Below are 26,996 nucleotides of genomic sequence, written 5' to 3'. Positions count from 1 at the left end.
ATGGAGAGCAGCCAGTGGTTACATAAGTGATGATTGTCCAGATCCCCAACTGTTGTTAGACAGGTGAGGCAAAACCTGGGCAGTCTGATTCTGTGGTCCTTCCTCAAATTTTATGGACTGAAACCTCAGGGACTTGGGCCCAGAAATCTGGACTTAAAAAAGAAAAAAACAAAAACAAAACAAAAAGCAAGCAAACCAACCAACCAACAAACAAAAACCAAGGGAATTAGGATGTGATGCCACGTTTGGAAACCACAGGCTCCATACAAATAAAATGTGAGGCCACCACTGCCTTAAGAAAAGTCTTACTATATAACAGACAACCCGGGATCGGTACTTGCCTTGCTTCATATTTCTCCTCGATACAAAAGAGCTGAATACAAAAAGCAGTTGAGGCTCCCTTGTAGATGGGGCGGAAGTTGCTGGTCTCCTTGGGCAGTGAAATGGATGCCAAGCTCAGACAGCTGACATGGCCATCTGTATCACACACAGTGGACTGCTGGCTGAGGTTTTCTATGTCCTACAGCACGGAGACAAGAGGGACCAAGCAGGAATCCTATTCATTTTCTGCAATTTAATGGGCTCATGGTGCCATCGTGTCTACATTACCTGGTCTCCTTAGGCCGGATGTGACAGTCTCACCTGAAACAAATCATCCTGAGCCAGGGCTAGTTTCAATGAGATGTTCCTAAAGAGATATTCAAGATTCATAATGGGATTGAAAGACGTCCTCGTGTGAAGGTCAGGAAAGGAATGGTTTCCACTGGTCTTTCCCATTGGATCCACATTTCAACTATAACACTGGGTGTGGTAGGGTTATATACCTCTCAATTCTGTAAGCAAAACACCTGTCTCCCCAAACATTTTCACTGTGATTTTGTGCTATAAGAATTTTTGAATCTTGGGACTGTTTGGGTGATTTGGTGATGAGGTGGAGCCCAGAGAGGTCCAACCGGCAGGAACCGTCTGGGAAGTTGGCATTAGACCTTCCAGTCTCATTTTAGGGGTGTCTAAGAAGGTATTCCAGCTCAGTTAGAGGAAAATGATTCATACTGAGATCCTTCTCAGAGTTCTTTTAAATCAAAGTAATGCATCCAATATTAAAATAGTATCAGCACTAAAACCTTATAAAGAAAATCAGGAGTCCCCTGTCCTGTTGATCCCTCTTCCTATTGGCTAGCCTTTTCAGCTTTCTCATTTCTTTGGCATTTACTCCCATGTTTCTGAATATGTGCTCAATCTTTTGGAGACTGTGATAGGCAGAACAGTGGCCCCCCGAACTATATATGGCCCAATCCCTGGAACCTGTGCATTTTACAGAGCAACAGGGACTTTGCAGAGGTCATTAAGTGAAGATTTTACAAGATTTTAACTTTAACACAAGTGAAGATTTTAATGCAAGTGAAGATTTTAACACAAGATTCTAACACGGAGATTATCGTGGGTTATCTAGGTGGGCCCCATATAAGCAGAAGCGTCCTTATATTAAAAGAAGGCAGGAAGGACAGAGTTAAGAGACTGGAAGATGTTATCAGCTTTGAAGATGAGGGTATCACATGTCAAGGAATGCAAGTAGCTTCTAGAAGCTGGCAAAGGCAAGGGAGGGATTCTCCCCAGAGCCTCAGAAGGAACAGAGTCCTGCCTGCACATGGATCTTAGCACTCGTTTGGGGTTTCTGACCTCCAGAACTATATAATAATAAATTTATCTTGTTTTAAGCCACTACATTCATGGTAATTTGTTACCACCGTGATAAGAAAAAAACTTCTACAAAGACCTGGCTTCTGGCATTCAGAGAACATGATAGCAGGAGAGGACAGGGTTTCTACCTTTGACATGGAGAGTTCCACTTTCCCGGCTGTTCTGTTCTCCTCCATTACACAGCCTCACACAGTGCAACCTAAACCTGAATTTGGAGCTGTTTCCATCCATCTATCTAGAGAATGGTCATTTAGTTACTTCACTTGAGCATGGTAGACGGGCCAGGAGCTGTCTGCTAGCAGTCTGTCAGACCCCTCACTTCAGCCCAGTCTTTACCCTTCCTTCCAGAAGTCCCAGGCCTTTTGTGGACACAGGAGGAAAAGGCTTTCTCCACTGTGCTAAGCCAGTGTAAACTCCTCCATTGATTTTCTTCATTCTCAACATTTTGAAAGGGCTCACTGTCCAATATCTTCTCTCCTAGTCGTGTTGTCTTTGTGGATTTGTGCCCCCCCTTCTTATTGCTTTACTGTCATTTCTGTGGCTTTTTTTCCAGAAGGGAGAGGAGATAAACATAGGACATCAATCTACCTTGTTGACCCAGGGGCCCTCTGGGGGTTCAGTATGTCTAATGCAGCAGGGACCGTCCTGTCCCCTCCTCCACATCCACATTCTGGTTTGGGGTCCTACAGGAATAGCGACCTCTTACAAGTATAGCATGCCTCACCCTCTGCTTCATGCCTCCTTCTCTCCTCCCCAGAGCCTGAGGAGTCAGTGCCCTGGTGTGGGTGTCCCCAGAAGCAAACTCTGAGCTAAGTTTATCTAAGGAGGGATGAGAGGAAATTCTGCAGGGAGAGTGGGGAAGGGAGGCAAGGAAAGAAAGGACAGCAAAGCAGAGTGTCCCGCTCGATCCTGCTGAGATCCCGGGAGACCCTGGAGAATACATCTCAGAGCTGTCTCACCTAAGAGGCAAAGAAACTGAGGTACTGCTTCTCCAACTACGTTCAGTCATTATCTGATGGCTGTTCCCCAAAGATTCTGACCTGCTTGCAGGCACGGCGCCAGGAAAAAACCAGGCACCTGAAGTTCCCATCCTCGGGTACTGAGGAATGACCAGTGCCAGAAAGACATGGGTGGGGTCCCATGGCAGGTGCTAAAGTGAGATTCAGAAAATGGACCCCTGCCTGCCTGATGCACTCTATTCCTAGCAGCATATCTGGCTCCTGACTGCATGAGTTCCCCTGACCTCCACACACTCTGCCTAGCAGGGCACACCCCTCTCCAACAGTGAAGACGCCTCCAGCCAGGTGTGTACACTGAATTCAGTGGTGGGGAACTAGGAAATACACTTGTTACAGGGCCAACATTTTCCCCCCAGTTCAGTTTTGGCCAACATCAAGTGGCACCTTTACCCCCAGCTGACTTCCATGTAGACTTCCTAATGGCTCAGAATCTGGAGAAGAAAGAGGTACCAAAATCTGGCCCTCTCTCAGAATTCCGATGTTTGAGATTAGTGCTCCATTAATGTGGTCCTCCGTGGAGATGACCTGACTTCGTGTTTGGTCAAGGGCTCTCCAGACTTCTCAGGTTGGCTCACAAGCCCAGAAGAGGCACCAGGGAACCCATTGAAAGCTCAGAACTGGGCTCACCACTGGGGCATGAGAGTGTCTCATCATGTGAATCTCCCACTTACAACTTTCAAAGCCCTCGTCTGCTCCTTAGGAAAAATTTGAAATCCCGAGCAGGGTCCACAGAGCCCAGCCAAACGACCTGAATCCTTGAGTTTCTAGCAGGAAACAGAGGACACACCCCACCAGAGAGGGCCAAGGAGGTTCAACAAAGGAAGGTGTGGGCAAGGAGAAGGAAGCCAGCAAAGGATGAAGAAGTGGACCACAGGTGTCAGCTGGCAGAAGATTCTACCACCCCTTGGCCTGAATCTCTAACAGTATAGCTTCTAGGACCAAGCTGTACAAAGGATACAGAACAAAGGATATCTTGGTGGAGGAACACTTCACTGAGGGAGGCTTTGGGGAATCAGTGCTAAAAAAAAGTGGCAGCTCTGAGCTGGTAGAGAGAGGCAGGGAGGCCTGGAAGAGGAGCAAGCCCACCAACACTCAATGAATAGTGACCCTTGTGGGGCCAACCAGCCGGTGCTCGAGTCCTACCTCCATTTCACTACTGTTTCCGCTGTGGACTGCTGACAAAAGTTCCTCAGCTGTGGCTTCTTCTGTGATTCTCCCCTGTGGATCACAAAGGCAAGATATTTCATCAACACCTAGAGTGGTTCAGAGCCCCAGCTCTGGAACCAACTGCCTTGGGTTCAGATCCTGCCTCCACAGCTTACTGGCTTGGGATAGTCATGGAGTCTCCACAGCTTCATCTGTAAAAAGGGGCTAAAAGCAGCACCTACCTGACCAGGTTGTTAGGAGAATAAAATAAGGACAGATAGATAGAGTGATGCTAGCACACTGTCGGTTCCTCCTAGTTCCCTGTAGATGTTAGTTATTACTTCATTATTCTTAGTCTTCTGTATAACTTGAAAGCTGCACTCAGTCTTTTTTCCAGTTGCTTTATTGAGGTATAATTGACAATAAACTGTATATATTTGAAGTATACCTTTTGAAAAGTTTTAACCTATGTCTGCCTCTGTAAAAATATCACCACAATAAAAATAATGAGCATATACATCACTTCCCAAAGCTTCTGTGTTTCTAGTACCCCTCCCTTCCCTGCCCCGTTCCACTTGGTCAACCACACGCAAACGGTTGTCTGCCTTTTGTCACTATAGATTATAGGCTGAGTCTATTTCTGGGTCTTCTATTCTGTTCCATTAATCTGTCTGTTGCCCTTGGCATTGTTATCACAGGGGCTTAATGACAGGAACTATATAGCAAACCTTGCAATCAGTAGTATTAGTTCAACAACTGTTCTGTTCCAAAGTTGCTTCAGTTATTCAAGGTCCTTTCCATTTTCCATATGAATTTTGGAAGCAATTTTTCAGTTTCTAGAAAAATTCCTCCTGAAATTTCGACTGAGAATGCATTGACCAATTGAGGAAGATCTGACACTTTGACAATATCCAGTCTTCAAAACCAGGAGCATGGGATCTCTCTCCATTTATTTAGGTCCTATTTCATTTCTCTCAGAAACATTTTGTGGTTTTCAGCATACAAGTCTTGAACATCTTTTGTCAGGCGTATCTCTTCATATTTTGTATATTTATACTAGTGTAAATGGCATTTATTTCCATTTCTGGTTGTTAATTGTTATTACATGGAAATAAAATTGAACTTTGCATGTTAATTTTTGTATATATTGAGCAAGAGGCTAAATTATTTACTAGTTCTAGTAGCTGTTTTGTAGATTCTAGATGACTATGTTATACCCGCAAATAAAGGACAGTTTTAATTCTTCCTTTCCAATCTGGATGCCTTTTACTCCTGTTGTCTTGTCGTGCTGGCTTGAACTTCCAGTGTAATTTAAATAGAAGAAGTGAGAGCAGACATTCTTGCATTGCTTCTGACCATGGTGGGAAAGCATTTAATCTTCTATCATTAAGTATGATGTTAGCTACAGCGTTTTCAAAAATAGCTCTAAAAAATTGAAGAAGTTCTTTCTGATTCCTAATTTTCTGAGAGTTTTAATGAGGAATTAATGTTGAATTTTCAAATGCCTTTCCTGTATTTTTGAGAGAAACATTAGGTGATCTTTTATCTTGTTAATATGGTGAATTACACTTTTTTTTTTTTTTAATAGGTTCCATGCAGAGCGTAGAGCCCAGGGAAAGGCTTAAACCCATGACCCTGAGATCAAGAGTTACTATGTTTAGCTGACTGAGCCACCCAGGCGCCTCTGATTTTTTATGTTAAACTAACCTTGCATTCCCAGCATAAACCCTACTTTGTCATGATGTACTGTCCTTTTTATGTATTAATTCAGATTACTCAGGGTTTTTTTGAGGATTTTTCCATTAGTGTTCATGAGAGCTATTAACCTGGAATTTCATCTTCTTGTAATGTCTTTGTTGTGAGAAGACATACTTTAGATGACTTAAGTTCTTTTAACTTTATTTAGATTTATCTTGTGGCCCAGAAAATGGTATACCTTGGTAAATGCTCCATGTGCACAGAAGAAGTATATATATTCTGTCATTTGGGGGGTAGAGTGTTCTATTGAGTGTCAATTAGGTCAACATTGTTGATAGTGTTCTTAAAATCTATATTCTTACGGATTTTCTACTTGTTCCATCAATTATTAAGGGAGGGATATTGAAATCTCCAAGTAGAGTCATTTATTTGTTTGTATTTGCAGTTTTATCAGTTTTTGCTTCATGTGTTTTAGAATTCTATTAGATGCATAAATATTTAGGATGTTACATTCTCTTGATTTTGTTACTTCTGGTAATATTCTTTGTTCTGAAATCCACTATGTCTGAAATTAATAAAGCTACTCCAGCTTTCTTTTCATTAGTGTTAACATGCTGTATCTTTTTAATTTGAACCTATTGTATCTTTGTATTTAAAGTTCATTTTTTGGGTCCCTGGGTGGCTCAGTTGGTTAAGTATCTGACTTTGGTTTGGGTCATAATCTCAGGGTGCTGGGAACAAGCCTCAAGTCAGCCTACACACTTCATTAAGGAGTCTGCTTCTCCCTCTTCCTCTCCCTCTGCCCCTCCCCCTGCTTGTGCTTTCTCTTTCTCTCTCTCTCTTAAATAAAAAATAAAATCTTTTTTTAAAACAATGCATTTTTTGTTGTTTGCATATAATTGAGTCTTGCATTTTCATCCAATCTTATATAATCTTTGGGACATTCAATGTACATTACATTTAATGTAATTATCAATATTGTTAGGTTTAAGTCTGCCATTCTGCTATTGGTTTTATATTTGTCCCTCTGCTCTTTAAACCCTTTTTACATCTTTTTGCCTTCTTTTGGATTATTTATATATATATATTTCATAAAAGATTTTATTTTTAAGTGATCTCTATACCCAACATGGGTCTTGAACTCACAACCCTGAGATCAAGAGTCACACACTCTACCAACTGAGCCAGCCAGGTATCCCAGTTGTATATTTTTATGGTTCCACTTTCTCTCTCCTGTATTTTTATTAAGTATAACTCTCTGTATTTGATTTGTAACTTCAATATTTTTTAGGGTTTATGATTACATCTTTAACTTATCACATCTATCTTTTTTTAAAAAGATTTTATTTATTTATTTGACAGAGATCGCAAGTAGGCAGAGAGGCAGGCAGAAAGAGAGGAGGGGAAGCAGGCTCCCTGCTGAGCAGAGACCCTGATGTGGGGCTCGATCCCAAGACCCTGGGTTCATGACCTGAGCCAAAGACAGAGGCTTTAACCCACTGAGCCACCCAGGTGCTCCTTATCACATCTATCTTCAGGTTATACTATACCACATCAGTTATGGCAGAAGAGACCTCAAGTAGTATATTTACATTTTTCCCCTCCTGGTTTTTATACTGTTCTTGTCATACATTTCATTTTAAAATTTTCCAGAAGCCCCAGACTATGTTGTTTTTATTTTATTTAAGCAATCAACTATCTTTTAAAGAGATATAAATAATAAAAACAAAATCTTACACGTGTACCCATCCTGCCACCATTCCTCATTCCTCTGTGTAGATCCACAGTTCCATCTGGTATTGTTTCTCTTCTGCCTGAAGGATTCCAACATTTCTTGTAGTATGTGTCCACTGGTAATGAATTTGTTCACCTTTTGTGTGCAGATTAAAATTTTACTCTCATTTTTGCAAGACACTCAATGGGTATAAAATTATAGGTTGATAGTTTATCTTCTTCCAGGTCTTTAAAGATGCAACTGCACTGTCTTACTGCTTACACTGTTTCCAATGAGAAATCTGCTGCAACTATGATCTTTATTCCTCTGTTCCCAGCTTGCCTTTTCCCCCTTTCTGGCTTCTTTTAAAATTCTCTCTTTATCACTGGTTTTCCACTATTTGATTATGATGGGCTTTGGTATAGTTGTCTTCCTGTTTCCTGTGCTTGCTGTTTATTGAGCTTGTGTCTGTGGGATTACTATTTTCATAAAATTTAGAATTTCTTTATAGGCATCATTTCTTCAAATATTTTTTCCATTCCAACCTCTCCCTCCTCTTCTTTATAGACTCCACCTGCACACATATTAGCTACTTGATATTGTCCCACAGCTCACTGATACACTATCTTTCTTATTGTTTTAATTCTCATTTCTTTTTTTTTTTTTTTTTTTAAAGATTTTATTTATTTATTTGACAGAGAGAGATCACAAGTAGGCAGAGAGGCAGGCAGAGAGAGAGGAGGAAGCAGGCTCCCCACTGAGCGGGACCCGATCCCAGGACCCTGAGATCATGACCTGAGCCGAAGGCAGCGGCTTAACCCACTGAGCCACCCAGGCGCCCTTAATTCTCATTTCTATTTCAAGTTTACTAACCTTTTTTTTTTCTGTGATGTTTAATCTACAGTTAATCCTTTCATGTATTTTTCATCTCATGAATTGCACTTTTTATGTTAGGGGTTTTATTTGGGATGTTTTTATATCTTTCATGTCTCTCTTTGAACTTTGGAACTTATGTAGTTCTAACAATTGTTTCAATGTTCTCATCCACTAATTCTAATATCTGCTTCAGATCTAGGGTAGTTTCAACTGGTTATCCTATCTTATGCATTATACAGTCTCAGCTTTTTTCAGTGCCTGGTAATATCTTCTTGGATTCTAAACCTTATAATTTAACCTAGTTGGGTGCTAGTTAATTTTGTACTCCTATACTCATTCTTGAACTTGGTTCTGGAACTCAGCCACTTGGGAGCAGTTTGATCCTTTTGGTTCTTGCTCTACAGATATGTTAGACACAACTGGTGCAGTGCTCTCTCTAGAGCTAATTATTCCTTACTACTGATGCAAAACTCTTCTGCGCACTCTTCCAATGCCCTAAGGTTCTCCAGTGAGCCCTAAGGTTCTCCAGTCTGGCTGATGGGAACAGGCAGAGCTTCTAGCTTTGGATAAGCACTGGGCAATGTGAACTTGAATCCTTTTCTGTCCTTAGCCTGACCTTCACTAGTTCCTCACATGATGATTGGTCTTCAGTTCAATACTCAAGAACAACCCTCTGTTGGTGTCTCATACCTCTCCCTGTGCAGCTCTTTCTTCTCTGATACTGTCCCGTAGACCTTAGCAGCTTTAGTCTCCATAGACTTACAGACCTGCCTCCTCAATTCAGGGAGTCCACTGGGTTCCCACTTGGTTCTCCTGCCCCATGCCATGGCCTAAAGCTCTCTCAAGGCAAGAAGCCAGGGCAATTGGAGGACTTGCCTGGCTTGTTTCCCATCTCTCCCATCATTCTACTTGGTTACCTGATAAGCAGTGTCTTAAAAACTGCTATCTCTTACATTTTGGCCACTTTTTGGTTTTTCCAGCAGGAGAATAAATCTAGTCTCTCTTACTCTGCCTTTGCCGAAAGCAGAAGCCCTTAGCACTAAGTTTTTCTTTTTCATTAACTTCATTCATCAGCTTCATTTCCCTTAACTTAATCCATGTCATACAACCTTCTTTAAAAGGTCCCCTTCTCTGGGATGCTTCCCATCCTCCTTTCCACATACTGAATTAGGCTCTCCTCTCCCACAGCAAGTCACTACCTCTTGAAGGCTGGGGTTGTGTTTTGGTCTCATGAGTACCCTCCGACACAGCATAGTGCCTGACCATTGTGCATGCCCAGTCTCCATGCAGAGACTAAATCAGCGCTTGAAATATAATAGCCAACCACCTACAGGTTGGAATTTTTTGTCGTTTGGGTTTAAGAATACATTTTTCATAGAGACAGTGTGGAAATCTGGAAGGACAAGACAGGTGGACTAGTGTTGAGATAAAAGTCTTCCCTCCATCCTCCTTTTCCCAAGATTTTATTTACATGAGTTTATGGGCAAGGAGGAACACTGTTTTTTCCAAGAAGCAATGGCTCAGCACCTGCCCCCCCCATCCTGGGCTCAGGGAGGGGTTCTGGACCCAGCTGGGTGGAGAAGTCAGGCAGACCAGAAGCTGAAGGAGGTGTGTTGGGAAACACATCTTGGGATTCTGGCCACACGCAGATGTAGGACCAGGCCAACAACATTAGCCTGGAGGTGAGCCTGTTTTCCTGTCCCACCCCCTACATGAGGCCTTGTTCCTAAGGACACAAAAGACATGCTCTGAGGTTCTGCAGGAGCATGTGAAAACCCAGAGCCCAGTAAATGTGGGCATTCATATTACTGCAAACCCATCAGCGGTTAGAAGTTGGCAGAGCTGGAACACAGGACTGGATCTATTGGCTCGTCTGCCAAATCCTACATAATCTATTACACGGCTGACTGTGGCCCCTGTTGCTGCAGGTTTACCCCTTCTTTAGGTGAGGGCAGCAGCAGCACCCGCAGAGTCTTGGCAACAGGAAGGTGCAGGTGGTGGCGGGGCTCCTGCTGAGGCCAGGCAGAGACAAGTGAAGCCAGCGGCTGTGCAGGAAGCTGTGGAGGGCATCTTGTTAGCTTCCAAGCCCGATCAGGCAGGAAGGAAAATAGGGAAATAGGTCCTCGTGTGAGTATGCGGGCAGCATGTAAGGCTCTTCAATAGGTCTGGATGGTCTACCTGGCTTTAAATGAGCAGTTTTATCTGCCTCAGCCTCCTGGAATCAGGAACGGTGAGAAAAAAGGAGGAGAAGGGATGAAACTCCATTCTGACCCGTATTCTTGAAGCCAGCGATGCAGCTCTGATCTGTCTGTTATAAACACGCACCCAGGGCACCCTCCCTGTTATAAACACCCTCCAAGCCTGCTGTACCCCCGGTCTGAGGACTAGTGAGGACTAGTCTACAGCAGGCATCAGAACTCGGTCATGAGCCAGCCCCCCACAACACAAGCAGCCCCCACACCTGCCCCAGGGCCCCAGGCATGGGTGAGTGACCTCTGTTACCTGAGTGCCTTCCATGGCCTGTGGAGAAACAGGTTCCCGTGGCTCCTCAACTATTTTCGGGGGACTGTGGTTGCTAGTACCAAGCTCAGCATCTTTGAGAGAGAGAATGGCATAAGGACAGAAAATAGATGATAAACATCTGCAGAGCCGCGGGACATGGAAGACAGCATGGTAAACTGGTGTGTTTCTTACCTGGGGCATATCTGAAGAACGACAGAGCAGAGGACAGTACCACAGGATGGGGAGCCCACCCCAATTCTGACCTGTTAGGGCCCTTAGGCATGTGATGGAGACAAATTGATACCTGCCCCTATAGAGTTATGGGGGAAACATGATGCCAGTCATGGGCTGGGGCCTGGCCCGGCCCACAGGGGGGCTTTCACCCTCTGCAGCTCCTGAGCCAGTGTTCCTTTCATAGGAGCCCCCCTTTAAAGTCTACAAACAACTGATTAGCAACTTTCTGGGCCACAGACTTTGAAATGATTTAAAGGCCAAAGGTGGGAAAGATCACAATTAACGATGTCAGTGCTCTCTGGACACTGAAGCTTGGTTAGCACAAGGGCTGCTTTTCCTTCTTTTGAAAATATTCTAGCATGCAATCTGACAGTGACTGCTATTTCTACTTCTCGACTTTCTAAGCAAGAGAAACTGGAGCTGAGCATTACTGTTTTACTATGTTCTGGAAAGGCAATAATCAGGCTAGTGTTCACATCTTTAACTTTCAGTAATAATTACAGTAGGAACGAAACTTTCCCCCTTCGGTCCACAAAGCTCTTTCTCCCCCTCCTCCTTCTCCTCCTTCCTCAGTTCGCATTCTCGACCTTCTGGGCCTTCGTATTTTTCTTCGGGTCTTTCTGCCCCCAGCCCCCTTCTTTTTTTTTTTTTTTTAAATATTTTATTTATTTATTTGACAGAGAGAAAGAGATCACAACTAGGCAGAGAGGGAGACAGAGAGAGGGGGAGAAGCAGGCTCCCTGCTGAGCAGAGAGCCCGATGTGGGGTTTGATCCGAGGATCCCGAGATCATGACCTGAGCCGAAGGCAGAGGCTTAACCCACTGAGCCACCCAGGCGCCCCCCCCAGCCCCCTTCTATCTTATCAGTCTCTCTTCACTTCCCTGTTCCCTCTCCCTCCTCTCTCCCACCTCTTCCTTCTGGGTCCCCTGCTCCGCTGGAGGGTTCTCAGCGGTGACAACTGTTCACAGCTGCCCCCACATGAGGATGCTCTTGCCCAAGGGCTGCCCCTGCACACTGCCAGCATAGGCCTGCCCCTCCGTCTTCTTTTCTCTGATGGTCACAATCAGATGCTGTGGAGAGGCCAGAGCTGGCCTATCCTTTGGACTTCTTCTTCTCCCACTGGGCCAGCCAGGGCAAAGACTCCACCCCAAGTTCCCAGATTATGCATGCCCTATGCCTGCTTCTGGCAAAGATGGAGCCAAGTGAAACAGAATGACATCCTAAGAGAAAAACTGGATGGCCAGGGACATGGAATGGGCATAGATGAAGAGGTCCGTAATGCTGGAGGTACAAGGAGAGAGAATCACTTCCCTGGGTCATGGGTAGCTCTTTTGGCAAAGGGAGAAAATGTCTGGTGAGAGGAGCAAAGGACCTAGAATTCCTCTCCTGAAGAAACATGCTTGAGGGAATGTATCGTGTCTTAGTTCCTGAATATGTCCTGCTTCCTGCAAAACTTTTCAGAAAGCTATATGGGGTTTCTGATGTACTCATGATGAGAAGAGCCACATGCTTTTAATGTTAATTTGCTCTCTTGATCTAACATGTATTCAATAAAAATGCATGGACTTCTACACATATTTGTTCCCACGTACTGATCACTCAAATAAATACCTAAAGCATTCCCAGCACCCAGACGTTTCCCCCACTTCTCTGTCCAGCCAATATACCATTGAAAGGCAGGTGTTCTTCTGTCTCCTGCCATCACTGATGTGTTTTTGCTCAACAGCAAAATTTTTGAATTAAAAAACAACAACAACAACAACAAAACAACTATCAATAACTCCTTACTCTTAAGTTCTGCTTTATTTTTTTAACATAGATTTTCCTGTTTTGTCTTACATTTGCAGAACTACCCAAAAAAGCCACTAAAAGAAAAACACTACTACTTTTATAATTAGGACAAACTTAACTAAAAATGTGTAAGAGACCTTAAGAAATGGATTTCATTGGTAATGAATGGATAATCCTGCTGACATCACTGACAGTCTAATGTTCTTGAGACAATTACCAACTGCAACAGCTAATTGTCTTGGCTAAACGGTCGTGGGGTTATTGCAGTTTATTAGTAAGCAGCTGCCACGCTGGTCCCCAGAGGCGGCTGCATTTCAGAACTGGGCGAGGTGATGCTGTATCTTTCTTTCTCATGTCTCTAGGGTTTTGTGAGGTTTAATTAGTTAATGTTCATAGTGCGTACTGAGATCCTCAAATGTGAGGTGCTATTCCAGGGAAAAGTCAAGGCACTGGTATTATATAACACACAACTGAAAACATGACTGAGGCTGCAAATTTAATTGTTATTTTATTCCTTACAGTACCTATATAGATTAGAAGTTACAAACGAGTCAGGGTAGAGGCACCATTTGCTAGGACTTTCTCTGTTTTTGAGATTGCTTACATGGCATGGGTTTACTATGAGGCTAATAATGCTAGAGATATGGTACCTCCCCCAACTCAGTACAGGCCCCTCCCAAGACACAGCACCTATGACTGCATTCATAATTTTGCATTTGTTTTCTTAAAGAGGGCTCTCAGATTGTATCTACTCCAGGTCCCACAAGACCTGGGTCTGCCCTGCTCTATCTGATTGCAGCAATACACAGGAAAAGCTAACAAATACATTTTGGTGGTTTTAGGAATAAATAAGAGTAAACAATCTGTTGGGGTTTAACATTTATTTTAAATATAGGTCAAAACTCCCAACAAGACTTTTTCTTGCAAAATGAAATAAATTGATTCTAAAAGCGTAAATATGGAGGAATAGTTTTTAAGACATTTTAAGAAATAATCAATAACAATATTTTAAGAAATAGGAACAAAGAGTGGGCTAAATTTCCTAATGAATATTAAGACATAAAGCCATAGTTACTAGAACCGTGGATTATTCAAGTAATAAAACAGAACGGAATCCAGAAAAAAGCCAGACAATTATAAAATTATTGATACATGTTAAAGGTGGCATTTCACATTGGGGGAGAAAAAATAAACCATACAAATAAATAAATAGTGCTGGCTCACCATATGGGATAAAATTAATTTGGGTCCCTGTTTCATATAATACACAAAAACCGCTTGCAAATATGTTAACAGCCTAAAGGGTTTTTTTTTTTTTGTTTTTTTTTTTTTAACTTATAGGATACTACCTCTATGATCTTGAGGGTGAAGAAATTTTTCCTTAAAAATCCATCTGAAAAAGGGCAGAATATTTTTATTTATTTACTTGTATATGTGCCAGACTTTTTTAAAGTTTTCATTTTCATTCCAATTAGTTAACAAACCTATTCAACCACATCAAAACCTAAAAAGTCTGTCAAAAGTGCCCTAAAAGGAAATTTTTAAAAAATTAGATACATGGAGAAAATATTGGCAACACAGAAAATAGACTAACAATCTAATTACAGAAAAGAGAAATAACCCATTAGGCAAAGGCAATGAAGATCCAGGAAATGTAAACGACCAATAAACATACAAAAGTGTTCGTCCTCAATAATACTCAGAGAAATAAAATTAAAACGGTATCTCCTTTCATACCTATCACACTGGCAGAAGCTTAAAATGCTGACACTGAGTATGAGAGAGCTGTGAAAAGGTCTGGAGGAAGATCACTGGTTTGTCCACAACCATGGTGACATGTGAGTATTTCCAAGCCCAGCAAGAACAAGTCCAGGAACAGAGCCTGGGGGAACCTGGCAAGGGGTCCAAGGAGACATGCACTGGGATGTTTACTGCAGCAGTTTTTACAATATCAAAATAACAGAAAGAACATTCATGTCCATCTAAGGACAAGTGTGACACATTCCACATGATGGAATATTGCCCAGAAGGTAAAAGGAGTGTCCTAGATCTCAGTGTGCCCACATTACTAAATCTCAAAGAATTAAGAAGTAAATTTCAAAACATCACATATTCCCAAAGACACCATTATATTAACAACAACAACAACAAAAACCACTACCACAAAATGGATCTATGAATACATGAATACATGGACTTCACATAAAAGTATAAACAACTGGTCTGGGTAGACACATAATAAAGTTATTACAATGGCTCTTTCTGGGGAGGAGAGGAAGAATCAGGGTTAGATGTGGTTCAGTGGGAACTCAACTCTAAGGACCTTATTTTAATTTTTTAAAGGAGGACAGTTACATGCGTTACTAATGCAATCAAGATTTTTAAAATGTCCAATTATAAAAGTGAAAATGTCTATCTCCAAAATACTACAAAATAGCCATTCTTGTTTATTACTAGCATATCATGGATGATTTCAAAAAAGCCTGCCGAATGAATTTAAGTCATGCAATTTTAAGAAGGGGAAAGACTAGAGGTGCAAGTTAAATCATTCATTCAACTAAACTTCAGTGGAGAACAAAGAGCAGCAAGCACTCTGAGATACTCAAAAGTAAATAATGAATAAGATGTAGCCCCTCTTATTCTATGCTCACAAGTGATCAGAGTACACACACACACACACACACACACCCCTATCTCACAGTGTGAAAGGTGCTAAAGCAGACATATGAACAAAGCACAGTGAGTGCTCGTTTATTCATTCATTCATTTAAAAATTTGTATTTCACACCTACCATCTGTTAGACATTAACATTCTGGGGATTTCAGCAATGAACAAGACGATCTTCCACAACCAAAGCAAGTGAGTAAATGAACAAGAAAATACTAAGTTATGATAGATGGCATAGAGAAAATATCCCAGGATCTGGGGCATCTGTGTGGTTCAGTGGGTTAAACCTCTGCCTTTGGCTCATGGGGACTGAGCCTTGAATCAGGCTCCCTGCTCAGTGGGGAGCCTGCTTCCCCCCCACTCTCTCTGCCTCCCTCTCTGCCTACTTGTGATCTCTGTCAAATAAATAAATAAAAATCTTTAAAAAAGAGAGAAAAGAAAAGAAAGTATCCTAGGATCTGCTTTAGATTGAGTGGTCGAAGTCTTTCCAAACATTTAGTTTGAGACCTGAAGGCTAAGAAGTAGCCTTGAGACAATAAAAGAGAATGGAAATAATGAGCAGACAACTCTTACTAGGAGTTCTGCTGAAGAGTGAAGACATCCTTATTTCCTGGTATATTTTCCTTCCTTGATTTTTCTCTTGTCCTGTGGTCTTTGCAATTATGTTACTTTGCTGGAGCTGCTGTCACAAATTACCACTCACTTGGTGGCTTAATGATAGAAGTGTATTCTCTCATGGTTCAGGAAGCCAGAGTCCAAAATCAGTAACCCTGAGCAGAAATCAAGGTGTTGGCAGGGACACACTACTTCTAGAAGCTCTAGGAGAGAGGCTGTTTCTCTCTCTTCCAGCTTATGGTGACTGCCAGCAGTCCTTGCCAGATGGCCATCACTCCAACCTCTTAGTGGTCACAGCCTCCTCCTATCTGTGTTACCTTCCTCTGTCTCTCTCTCATAAGGACACTTTTGATGGCATCCATCCATTTTGATGGGTCCCTTTGACAACCCAGGATAATCTCATCTAGCAATCCTTTATCACACCTACAAATACCCTTTTTCCAGAACTAAGGTAATAGTTATAGGTTCCAGAGATTAGAATGTGGACATCTTTTGAGAGGTAATGTTTCACTCTACCTCAAAAGGCACCTGTCCCTGAAGGAGTGCTGTGTATCCATTCAAATGCTTATTAGGAAGATAAAACTCAACTTATCCAAATATACAGCATCTCCCCATATAATTCATTCACTCTTGTTATTCCCACTTTGCAAAATGGTTCTACTATCCACTTCATTTTTGAAGTCATCCTTGATTTTTCATTTTCCATAAACCTTATTTTCTCCAGATGCAGTAAAACATGAAATTCCATTAATTCTCCAAAATATCTCTTTTTTTGATTTGTTCCCTCCTCACCTCTTTCCTGGACACTGTAGTGGCCATTGGAAAGTCTTCCCGTGAACTAGAAGTTGATCATGCCTCCCTTTCTAATTAAAGATTCCCAATAGAACACCATCCATTATGTTGTGACTAGATTAATCTAAACTATTTTGCAAGGCACGAAATCTTGATTATATCACCTCAATCCCCTGTCCTGCTTCATCTCTTGTCAATCCCTCACTTCATGCTCTAGCAACCCTGAACTTGTACTTTCCCTTAATAAGCGATGGCTTCTAATACCTCCTTATTTTGCACATTTTGTTCCCTCTGTTAGGAAAATCTTTCTGCTTATTTACCTAGAAAGACCCAATTTGTTTTTGAAGTTTTGACTCAAAAGCTTTTTTTCCTGTGAATTCTAAGCTGATGCTCTCAAGATGACTTAAGTATAATTCTGCTGCGGTCCCACCACAATTTTCTAGCCTTCAAAACACTTCTCTTATTGTAAATTAATTTGTCTTGCTTATTTATCCTGCCATTAGACAGTACTAGACTCACCAGTACTAGACTAGACTCCTAAAATCTGGTATATGGGAAGTACTCAGTATTTACTGAATGGCGGAATGAATAGCAAGAGGCTGATGATAAAGTTCACAATGATACAAAGGAAAACACTAGGCAGGCTGCATGAAAGGAGGATAAAGGGCTTTTTTCTTGTTTTTCAAGGAATCTCCTCCCCACTGGACTGCAGTGCAGACTCCAAGCTATACAGTATGATCAACTTGAGCTTTGTGTCCTGGTAATTCCCATATCACTGTCTTGAGATGAGACTCTAGGTTTTAGCCTTCTCCAGGCTAAATTGGAGTTTGTGTCTCCAATTAGACAGGAGAAAGGCCATGATAAAAATCATCAGCATTATCTCTTTTTTTGTGTGAACAAGAGTTGAATTGATGATGCTGATTTTTCACCCTCCCTGGATGTAGGCCCTTTGCTATGTAGTATCCTATCCTTCTGATTCTGGGCTCAGCCATGTGACCTCCTTTAGATAAATAACATATGTTAGTCCAAAGCCTAAACCTCAAGAGGCCATGTGTGTTTCTTTTTGGTCTCCTGCACCTTTGTGGTCACCATAAGAACATGCCTAATCTAGCCTACTAAAAGGATGAGAGGCACATGGAGCAGAGTCAAGGCCAGCCTGAATCAGCCAAAAAACCGACCCCAGACATGTGAGAAGACCCAGTTAAGATCAGGAGAGCTGCCTAACTGAACCCAGCTTTATCAGCCAGCCAAACATGCTTATTGTGGCAGGCCACTGTGGTTTTGTGGCTGTTTGCTGGTAGCACTATTGTGGTAATGGATTACTGATGCAACCTCAAAAGATAACAGAGAAACTCAACCAAATCCTAAGTCTGGTTCTTTAAAAATACTGATTAAATTGACACTGGTAAGATTAATAAAGGAAAAGACACAAATAAATAATGCCAGTAATGAAACATAAAAACATAGGAGACATCTATAAAGTAAGGTGGTAGATATAAACCCATAAGGACATTAAATATGAATGTTCTAATTAAATATTCTAATTAAAAGACAGCAGTTGTCCCTCTGGATTAAAACCAAAAATTAAACTCTATGCTGGTTATACACCTAAAATATAAGGAAATAGGAAGAATGAAAATAAAAGAATGGAAAAAGAGAAGGTATGCAAATATGAATCAAAGAAAGTAGTTACGGCCATATTAAAATCAGAAAAAGTAGACTTTAAGGCAAAAAAAAAATCACTAAAGGTGAAGAGGATACTTCATAACTGATTTTTTTTAAGTCCAAAGAAGACATAATGAATTAAAAATTATATGCCTAATAACAGAGATTCAAAATATATAATGAAAAATGATAGGCTATGAGTAGAAATCAGTACAACCACAATCAAGGCAGGAGATTTTTAACACATCTCTCATTAATTGATCAAATAAGTGATGCCGTCAATAAGAATAAAATATTGGACTTCATTATCACATGTGACTAATTTATGAAAAACCCTGCACCTATCAACTGTAGGATATATACTCTTTTCATGGACTCAAGGAATATTTTCAAAACTTGACCATATGTTCAACAAAGTTTAAAGGATTAAAATCATACAGGTTAGGTTCTCTAACTTCAGTGCAATTAAGCTAACACGCAATAATAAAAAGATAACTGGAACACCTCAAATAGATAAAGAAAAGGTGCCGTACACACACACACACACACACACACACCCCAGAATATTATTCAACCTTGAAAAAGAAGAAATCTTGTAGTGTGTAACAACATGGATAAACCTAGAACACATTTTCCTAAATGAAATAAGGCAGTCACTCAAGGACAAATACTATGTGACTGTACTTAGAGGAGGTATCTACAATAGTCACTCACAGAAGCACAGAGCAGACCGGTGGTAGTTAGGATGGGAGAAGGGGGTCATGGGGCGCCGCTAGCCAACAGGGTAAAGTTTCAGTTCTACAAAATGAATACGTGTTAGACATCTGATGAACAATACTGTGCCTGTAGTTAACAAAACTGTATGGGATACTTAAAAAACTTAAGAAGGCAGTTCTCGTGTTAAGTGTTCTTACCACAATAAAACTAATAGAAAGATAAAAGATATCCCCCACATGTTTGAGAATAAATAATTCTCTTAAACAATTTGGCCAGAGAGTAAAATAAAGTGAAATTTCAAAAATACTGATAATGAATACAGTACATAACTTGTGAGCTGCAGCTAAAGCCAAGCAGAGAAGAATGTTTATAATTTAAACACTCACATAAGAAAAGAAAGGAAAACAAAAGAAATAAAAAACCCTGAAACTCAATGAGTTCAGGCTCCATCGTGAGAGAGGAAAAGAAACATCAAAATAAGACCAAAAATAAAAAGGAAGAAACGAAGAAAAGAGCAGAAATAAAATAAGTAACAAACACAAAATAGGTAGGACCAAACAAGCTAATAATTTGTTCTTTGGAAAGACTAATAAAATTGACAAACCACTAGCAAGACTGTTTGAGACAGGAGAGTACACATAATCAAGGTCAGCAATTTTGAAAAAGGCAGTGTCACTACAGAGCTTATGAATAGTAAAAGTGTAATAGGGGGAAAAAATGAAGAATGGCTTCAGTGTTATCCTACTGTATTTGAAAATGTAAAAGAAATGTACAAGTTCTGATAAAAAATTACAAACTATCAAATAGACAAAGAAGTTCTACAACATTCAAAAAATTGAAACTGCAATTAAAAAAAAAAAAACCTTCCCCCCAAAAGCCCACCAGGTTTAGACAGCTTCCCTGGCAAATCCTATAAAACATTTAAAGAATAAATACCTCTAGCTTTGCATAAACCCAAAAATAGAAGAAGGAAGAATACTCCTCAAATTGTTTTATGAGGTCAAAAGAGCCTCATTTTCAAAGTCTGGCAAGGACATCTCATGAACTGAAAGTTACAGACCACTCTCGCCGTAAAAATCCTCAATATAACATTAGCAAAGAATCCAGCACTTCGTAAAAAGAATAAGAAGTCTATTACTAATAGTTAACATAAAAAATTAATCAATGTAATTTACTTCATTAACAGAATGAAGAATCATATGATCAACTCAGCAAATACAGAAAAAAAGTATTTACAGAATTCAGTCAATTAAAACCATTCTTGATAAATTTCTTAGCAAACCATAAATACAGAAACTTTCTTAATCTGATAATGAGTATTCACAAAACCATCCTTAATGGTAATATATTCAGAGCTTTCCATTTCATATCAAGAACAACAAAAGGATGCCTGCTAACACCATTTCTATTCAAGTTATTAATCAGTGCCTGAAAAAGAAATAGAAAGAATAAGCATTGGAAAATAAGAACTAAAAACTTATACAAAAAAAATTACAAAAGAATCTGCAGATAAATTTACAGAATTAATAAATCAGTGTGGAGAGATTGTTGGATATAAAGTCAATATCCAAAACAAACTGCATTTCTACGTAATAGCAATATACAATTTGAAAACAAAAAATTTTAAAGATAAAATTTCCAAAAGTGTGAAAATATTAAATACCTAGGAATGAATCTAACAACAGATATGAAAAGCATATGTTGCAGAAAGTATAAAACCTTGTGAAAAGAGGATAGAAATAAATTGAGGAATATACTATGTTCATAGATTAGTTATCTTACTACATTGTAAAGATGTCAAATCTCCCCCCCCCCCCACACACACACACCGATCTATAGGTTCAAAGCAATCTCATTCAAGATCTTAAATTATTATTTTGGGGGTGCCTGGGTGGCTCAACCAGCTAAGTATCTGCCTTAGGCTCAGGTCATGATCCCAGGGTCCTGGGATGGAGCCCTGTATCACATTAGGCTCCCTGCTCAGTAAGGAGCATGCTTCCCCCTCTCCCTATGCCTCTGCCTCTGCCTGCCACTCCCCCTGCTTGTGTTTTTTCTCTCTGTCAAATAAATTGTTTTTAAAAATCTTTAAAATTATTATTCTTGAGGTGACTGGCAAGTTTATGTGAGAAATCAGATAAACTGGGTTTTTAAAATTTTTTAAAAGATTTTATTTTTTTGGATAATCCCTACACCCAACATGGGACTCAAACTCACAACCCCAAGATCAAGAGATTCACCCTCCACAGACTGAGCCAGCCAGGTGCCCCATGGATAAACGGGTTTTAAAATGTCTTAAGGCAAGTTTGTTTGTTTGTTGTAACTATGTTATCTCCTGTAGTTACTTCTGAGTTATTTGTAGTTACTTTGCTTAAATAGGTAATTAAGTATTTTTTAAAGATCTTATTTATTTGAGAGAGAGCACACACCAGAGGTTGCAGGGAGAGGGAGAAACAGATTTCCCACTGAGGAGGGAGTCTGACTTAGGGCTCACTCCCAAGACCTTGGGATCAGGACTTGAGCACAATGCCAACACTTAACCAACTGACCCAAGGTATCCCAGTAATTCAGTACTTTTTCACAGCAACCTGTAATCCTATAACATCAGGAGTTCAAACCTTTTAAGATATTTGACAACTTTTGGCATTATGACTTCCCAAAATTGAATCCTAAGTAAAATCTTGATCCTTAACTGACTTCCCAGAGGGTTCCTGGAAAATCTCAAGGGACTTGTTCTTTTCCTTGCAAAGTGAGAGATATCAAAAATTAGATACATTGAATAGGATAATAATAAAAAGTGCTGTTAAATAAGAAGAGATGTCTAACTTTCCTTAGGTTATATTTGTGTGGGTAAATGTTATTAACGTAAATATTTCTGGGATTATATGACGCTCCTAGAAATTTATCAATGTCCTCACTGTCCCTAGTTAGAGGAGACAGTAGTGCCCGCTAGGGTGAAGCCTATTTTGGCTACAAGCAGAGTCAATGGACCACACAGCAGCCAGTATTGGAGGCTAGACACAGATGCTTCACACAGGGACTGACTCACTGGGACACCGAGATCATTACCTACCCCAGGAGACATCTGCGGCAGCAGCAAGTGCCTGTGCTGATGCTGGGCAGAGCAAAGCTGAAATTCCATGAGAGGGCTAAAATAGCATCAGCAAAAGCTGCTAATTCCAAATGTGAATTAGGGCAGAATCAATATAGAGATCAGGAATGGCGAAATTATTATAGGTCTCTGTACCAGCTAGAAAAAGCTAAAACAATCTTAATTCTTCACCTACAAGAGCCACTTCAATCAAATGATCAAAGCGACCACACACCATTAGTAATGGGACAGACCAAAAGTCTGTAATACCAGATATGGCGCAGTGAGAACCCAGTTGCTTCTGTGATAGCCTTCCCAGGTGTGCACAACTTGAATCTCATCGGGACAGCAGACACACACAGATTCAAGTACAATCTACAGAAGCAGGGGCCTATTCATCTTCAAAAGTATTTAGCGCATCATATTAGAAGCAACTCAGAGGAACAGTTCCAAAATGAAAGACAACAGATAACTCAGGGTAGTTTGTCATTCTGGACTGGATCTTTCTGCCAAGAAGGATGACATTACTGGGACAAATGTGGGAACTTGAATAAGGTTTGTGGACTGTGGATTAGTTGGGAGTAACATGTTCAAGTTAATTCTTTGATCTTGATGGATGTTTGGGGCTGTAAAGGAGACTGTCCCTCTGTAGGAAACACACACTGAAGTATTCACAACTGACTAAGCAGGATGTCAGCATCTTATTTTCAGATGGTTTAGAAGAAAAAGTATGGGCAACTTTTATGTAAATTTAAGATTGTTTTCACATTTTAAAAAATGGAGGAAATAAAAGCATTGCCCTTGTCTTATTTCTGTGACTCAGTTAATTTTGTCATTTTAATTCATTCTCTCCCAGGGCTCTTCATAGCATGTGGTTCTTAGGCAGTTTTATTCAGATTTCAATTCGTTTTGCATTGATTTTTTTCACATGAGATTATATCATTTCCCTTCACTCTTTGTAACCTTTTAAAAGGCTACTGTACAGCCTTCCTGTGGCTACCCACAAGTTTAGCCATCCCTCTCCTGTGGGAGAATTGGGGTTTTACAAACTTATTTGCTTATTTATTTGGATATTTGTTTATCCATTTTTAGTATTCTGATTAAGCTAAATACACATTTAGCTTAATCAGAATGTGTATCTCTTTACAGACTGAGGAGTCTTTCCTCAGACTTGCTATAGCTGAAGTCAAAGAACAGAAACTATTTCTTCTTTTTTTTTTTTTTTAAGATTTTATTTATTTATTTGACAGAGAGAGAGATGGAAAGAGATCACAAGTAGGCAGAAAAGCAGGCAGAGAGAGAGGAGGAAGCAGGCTCCCCACTGAGGCTCCCCATCGAGTCCCTGTGGGACTTGATCCCAGGACCCTGAGATCATGACCTGAGTCGAATAACCCACTGAGCCACCCAGGTGCCCCCAGAAACCATTTCTACCCTGTATTCCAGAGTATTCTATCAGCCAACCTTTCTATCTGTCAGAAATCTGAAGTACTAGTTGATAAGCTCCTTGCTCCGGAGGAAGTATCTTAATTATAATACATACTTATAACTTAGTATGCAAAAAAGTGGGAGAAAAAGATCTCTGGTTTTTATGTGCATTTCAGTTTTAGGAAAGCTGAATATTTTCTCATGCCTATGATAAATTTTTTTTCATAGTTTGCTTTGTGATTTATGTTTCTCTTTAAACTATTTCAAGATTGAAATCAGAAGTCTTTTTCCACATGGAGTTAGACATATATAAATAGAAACTGAAAACCAAGTAAATATAAATATGTTATTTATAACTTAATAATTATAATAATTATATATAATGTAAAATATTGTGTATGTATACACACACACACACACATATATTTACACTACTGGGGTGCCCCATCAGCAAACTGACACTTATATAATCTTCTTGTCCCTAAAGTGTTCCACTTGACCAAAAAGGAAGTATATCCAGTCAGTCAATCCCCAAAAGCCAAACCAACTCTGGGTTTTCTTACCCCAAACAAGGCTATGTGGTCCATCCCAGCCCATCAGATATATTTTGTTTTTCTTCTTCCTTGTTCTTTATTCTTTATTCTGTAAAAGCTACTGCCCCATATTATAGTTCTCCAAAAAAATATAATCCACTTCATGAAGTGTTAAATAAACTTTTATTTAATAATTTTTAATAGTATGCATGTGTACATATATATGTCTGGCAAACATACATATATATATGTCTGCGATGTGGGAAACAAAGGCAGAAGAAAAAATTATTAAATTTCTTTACTACTTAGAGCCCACTGACAAGTCCTTGAAACAGGCAGACGGACATTCCTCCAGCAACTCAACTGCCTTGGTGTTAATGCTTTGCTAAGGGCAAAGGCAATCTTAGCCTGAGCCTCTCTTCCCCCAGGATCCTGTAAGTCTACTTAAGCATATAAAAGTTCCTTTAGAAATTTTGTTTATCTCTAACCCCCCCACCAGATACATGTTGGCAATCATCCCCCAAGCATATGGCCCACCGATATACATCTTATGATTAAGGTCTTAATGATTAAGGTCTCATGATCAAGGTTTTATTAGACAGTAATAAATGACCTTTTCCCAACAATAGCTAAATCCCCTCAAGGTCCTAAGAGCTTGTTTTCCAAAATTCCTTAGGGACTTTCACTATCTCTAAACCCCCTCCCAACTTGTAGGTATATAACCTCCACCCCTCATGACCCCACTGCAGCTCTTTCTACTCACGGGTCCTGTCCTCGTGCTTTAATTAAATTACCTTTTTGCATCAAAGACGTCTCAAGAATTCTTTCTTGGCCATGGGCTTCAAACCCTAAGGTCTTTCCTACATCACATGTACATACACACTGGAGATAAACACACACACACATAACTTTAATAATTTTTAAATCTTCTTATATGAAGTGATGCTTTCCTAGACAAATCTAATCTCCTAAAGCTGATTCAAAAAAAAAAAAAATAGAAAATCTGAATATATTCATAACTTGGAGGGGAAAAGAGAACGTTGTCAAAAACAAACCTCAAGTCAGAGCCAGCTTCCAAGGTGACTGTCCCAGGTCTTCCACTGAGCTAGTTATGCATTCCTTGAAGACTGAAAACCCCAAAAGCCAGAGCAACATGCAGTAGAGAAGGGGTTTGCAACCCAGTAGCAAAATAACTGGCTTCATGTTGGGCTTAGAATTAGTACATTTTCCTTTGTTTGTTGTCATCTGCAAAGACTGTGATTTTTAGTAATTGCTTCCTTAGCTGCTTTGCTTAGATTAAATTTGGTCCATGATACTTTAAGAGTTGTCAAAAACCCTGTGTAAACAGACACAGAGCTCACACTGACCCCGGTGCAAATGGGTGCAGCCCACCGGCAGCCGATTTAATCAAGGGGGAATTCAGAGTATTCACCACAAGCAATTGATTTTCAAGAGAAAAGTCAGCAGGATCAAACAGCCTGTTGGGATGAAAATCCCCCTGAATCACCCCTATCACCGTGTTTTCTAGCAACTAACTCCTGACTCCATATAGAGTAATAGCCAAATTACTATAATTATCCTGCAACACAAGTGGCATATCAACATTATTTTAAACGTGGATTTTTTGCATAATCTTTCATTATTATCATTCATCCTCCCATTTGGAAATGGCAAACAACAACAAACTGTGATCTACCCCCCAAAGAAGAAAGGTCACCAAAGAGAACAAATGAAAGGGCTATTTACATGTGAATATACTAAGAGAGATGTGTTTTACAGGCAAATACACTCTCGAAATTCATTAAATGCCTTCTCCCCTGCATCATAAAAATGGGCAAAACAGACATCACCTACTGAGAAAATAATCCCAGCACATAATGATCATAACGAACATAAATAAAGACACTTTTCTTTCAAAGACCTCGGGGCCCTATATAAAAATGTGTTTGTATTTCCACCATGGTGAAATGACTGGTAGCAAGCACGCCAGTCATAACACAAGTCCTTCCTAGTGTTGAGCAGTAGACTATGAATATGGTCCCCAGTCACCTTGCTCTCTGCAAAATAACATTCTTACCTGGGTGCCATCATTTGTTGCTGCTCTTTTCAAAAGCATTCGAAAGGACGCAGAAATCAGTACTTGAATTAAGATGGAAAAATCAGCAAGAGATTTTGTTAAATACAGCTGATCCTTGAACAGGGGTGTGAACTGTGTGGGTCCAGGCACACACATATTTTTTTAATATGTATATAAATACGGTACAGTGCTGTAAATATATTGTCTCTTCCTTACAATTTTAATACTACTTTCTTTTCTCTAGCTTACATCACTGTACGAATATAGTAGATAATATACACAACATGAAAATATGTATTAATTGACTATTTATGTTATCTGGAAGACTTCTGGTCAACAGTAGTCTTAATTAGTAGCTAAGTTTCTGGAGAGTCAAAAGCTTTCCCGGGGGGTTGGGGGATTGGGGTGGGGAGAGGGCACACAGAGATTCTAACCACCATGTTGTTGAAGAATCAACTGATATTAAAAGGCTCACCAAGACTTTTGAGACAGTGTCCCTGACAACAAAACTGGGTTTCAAGTCTGCATCATCTTCCTGGTAGGTTACCAGTCCAAAGGCTCCACCTTAAAAACCACTTTAAGAGTTCATGCTGTCAACCCTGGAGATAATCACACAAGCTGGGCATGGGTCTGGTATTATATAATTGTTTTATCAACAATTTCTAGCAAAGCATCAGAACTCACACAGTTAAGTCTAGAATAGCAAAGTTGGCAAGAGTGGCTAAAGCTTTGAA

At 40.2% G+C, this 26,996-nt stretch overlaps 1 protein-coding gene across 5 annotated transcripts in view; it reads right to left on the bottom strand.

The window, feature by feature from the left end:
- CFAP61 (cilia and flagella associated protein 61) overlaps nucleotides 1–26,996 on the bottom strand; it is a 296,197-nt gene that overhangs the window by 204,030 nt on the left and 65,171 nt on the right. For all 5 annotated transcript variants that reach the window (XM_059134156.1, XM_059134153.1, XM_059134154.1 and 2 more), the window contains 3 exons: nucleotides 10,657–10,748; nucleotides 3,864–3,938; nucleotides 342–520 (listed from right to left, as the gene is read on the bottom strand). In XM_059134156.1, coding sequence (XP_058990139.1) covers nucleotides 342–520; nucleotides 3,864–3,938; nucleotides 10,657–10,748 — 346 coding nt within the window. The remainder of the gene's footprint in view (nucleotides 1–341; nucleotides 521–3,863; nucleotides 3,939–10,656; nucleotides 10,749–26,996) is intronic.

This window comes from Mustela lutreola, chromosome 9 (assembly GCF_030435805.1).
Source record: "Mustela lutreola isolate mMusLut2 chromosome 9, mMusLut2.pri, whole genome shotgun sequence".
Taxonomy (NCBI): domain Eukaryota; kingdom Metazoa; phylum Chordata; class Mammalia; order Carnivora; family Mustelidae; genus Mustela; species Mustela lutreola.
The sequence above is the reverse complement of the archived record's forward strand: the minus strand, read 5'-3'. Positions and strand labels throughout refer to the sequence as shown.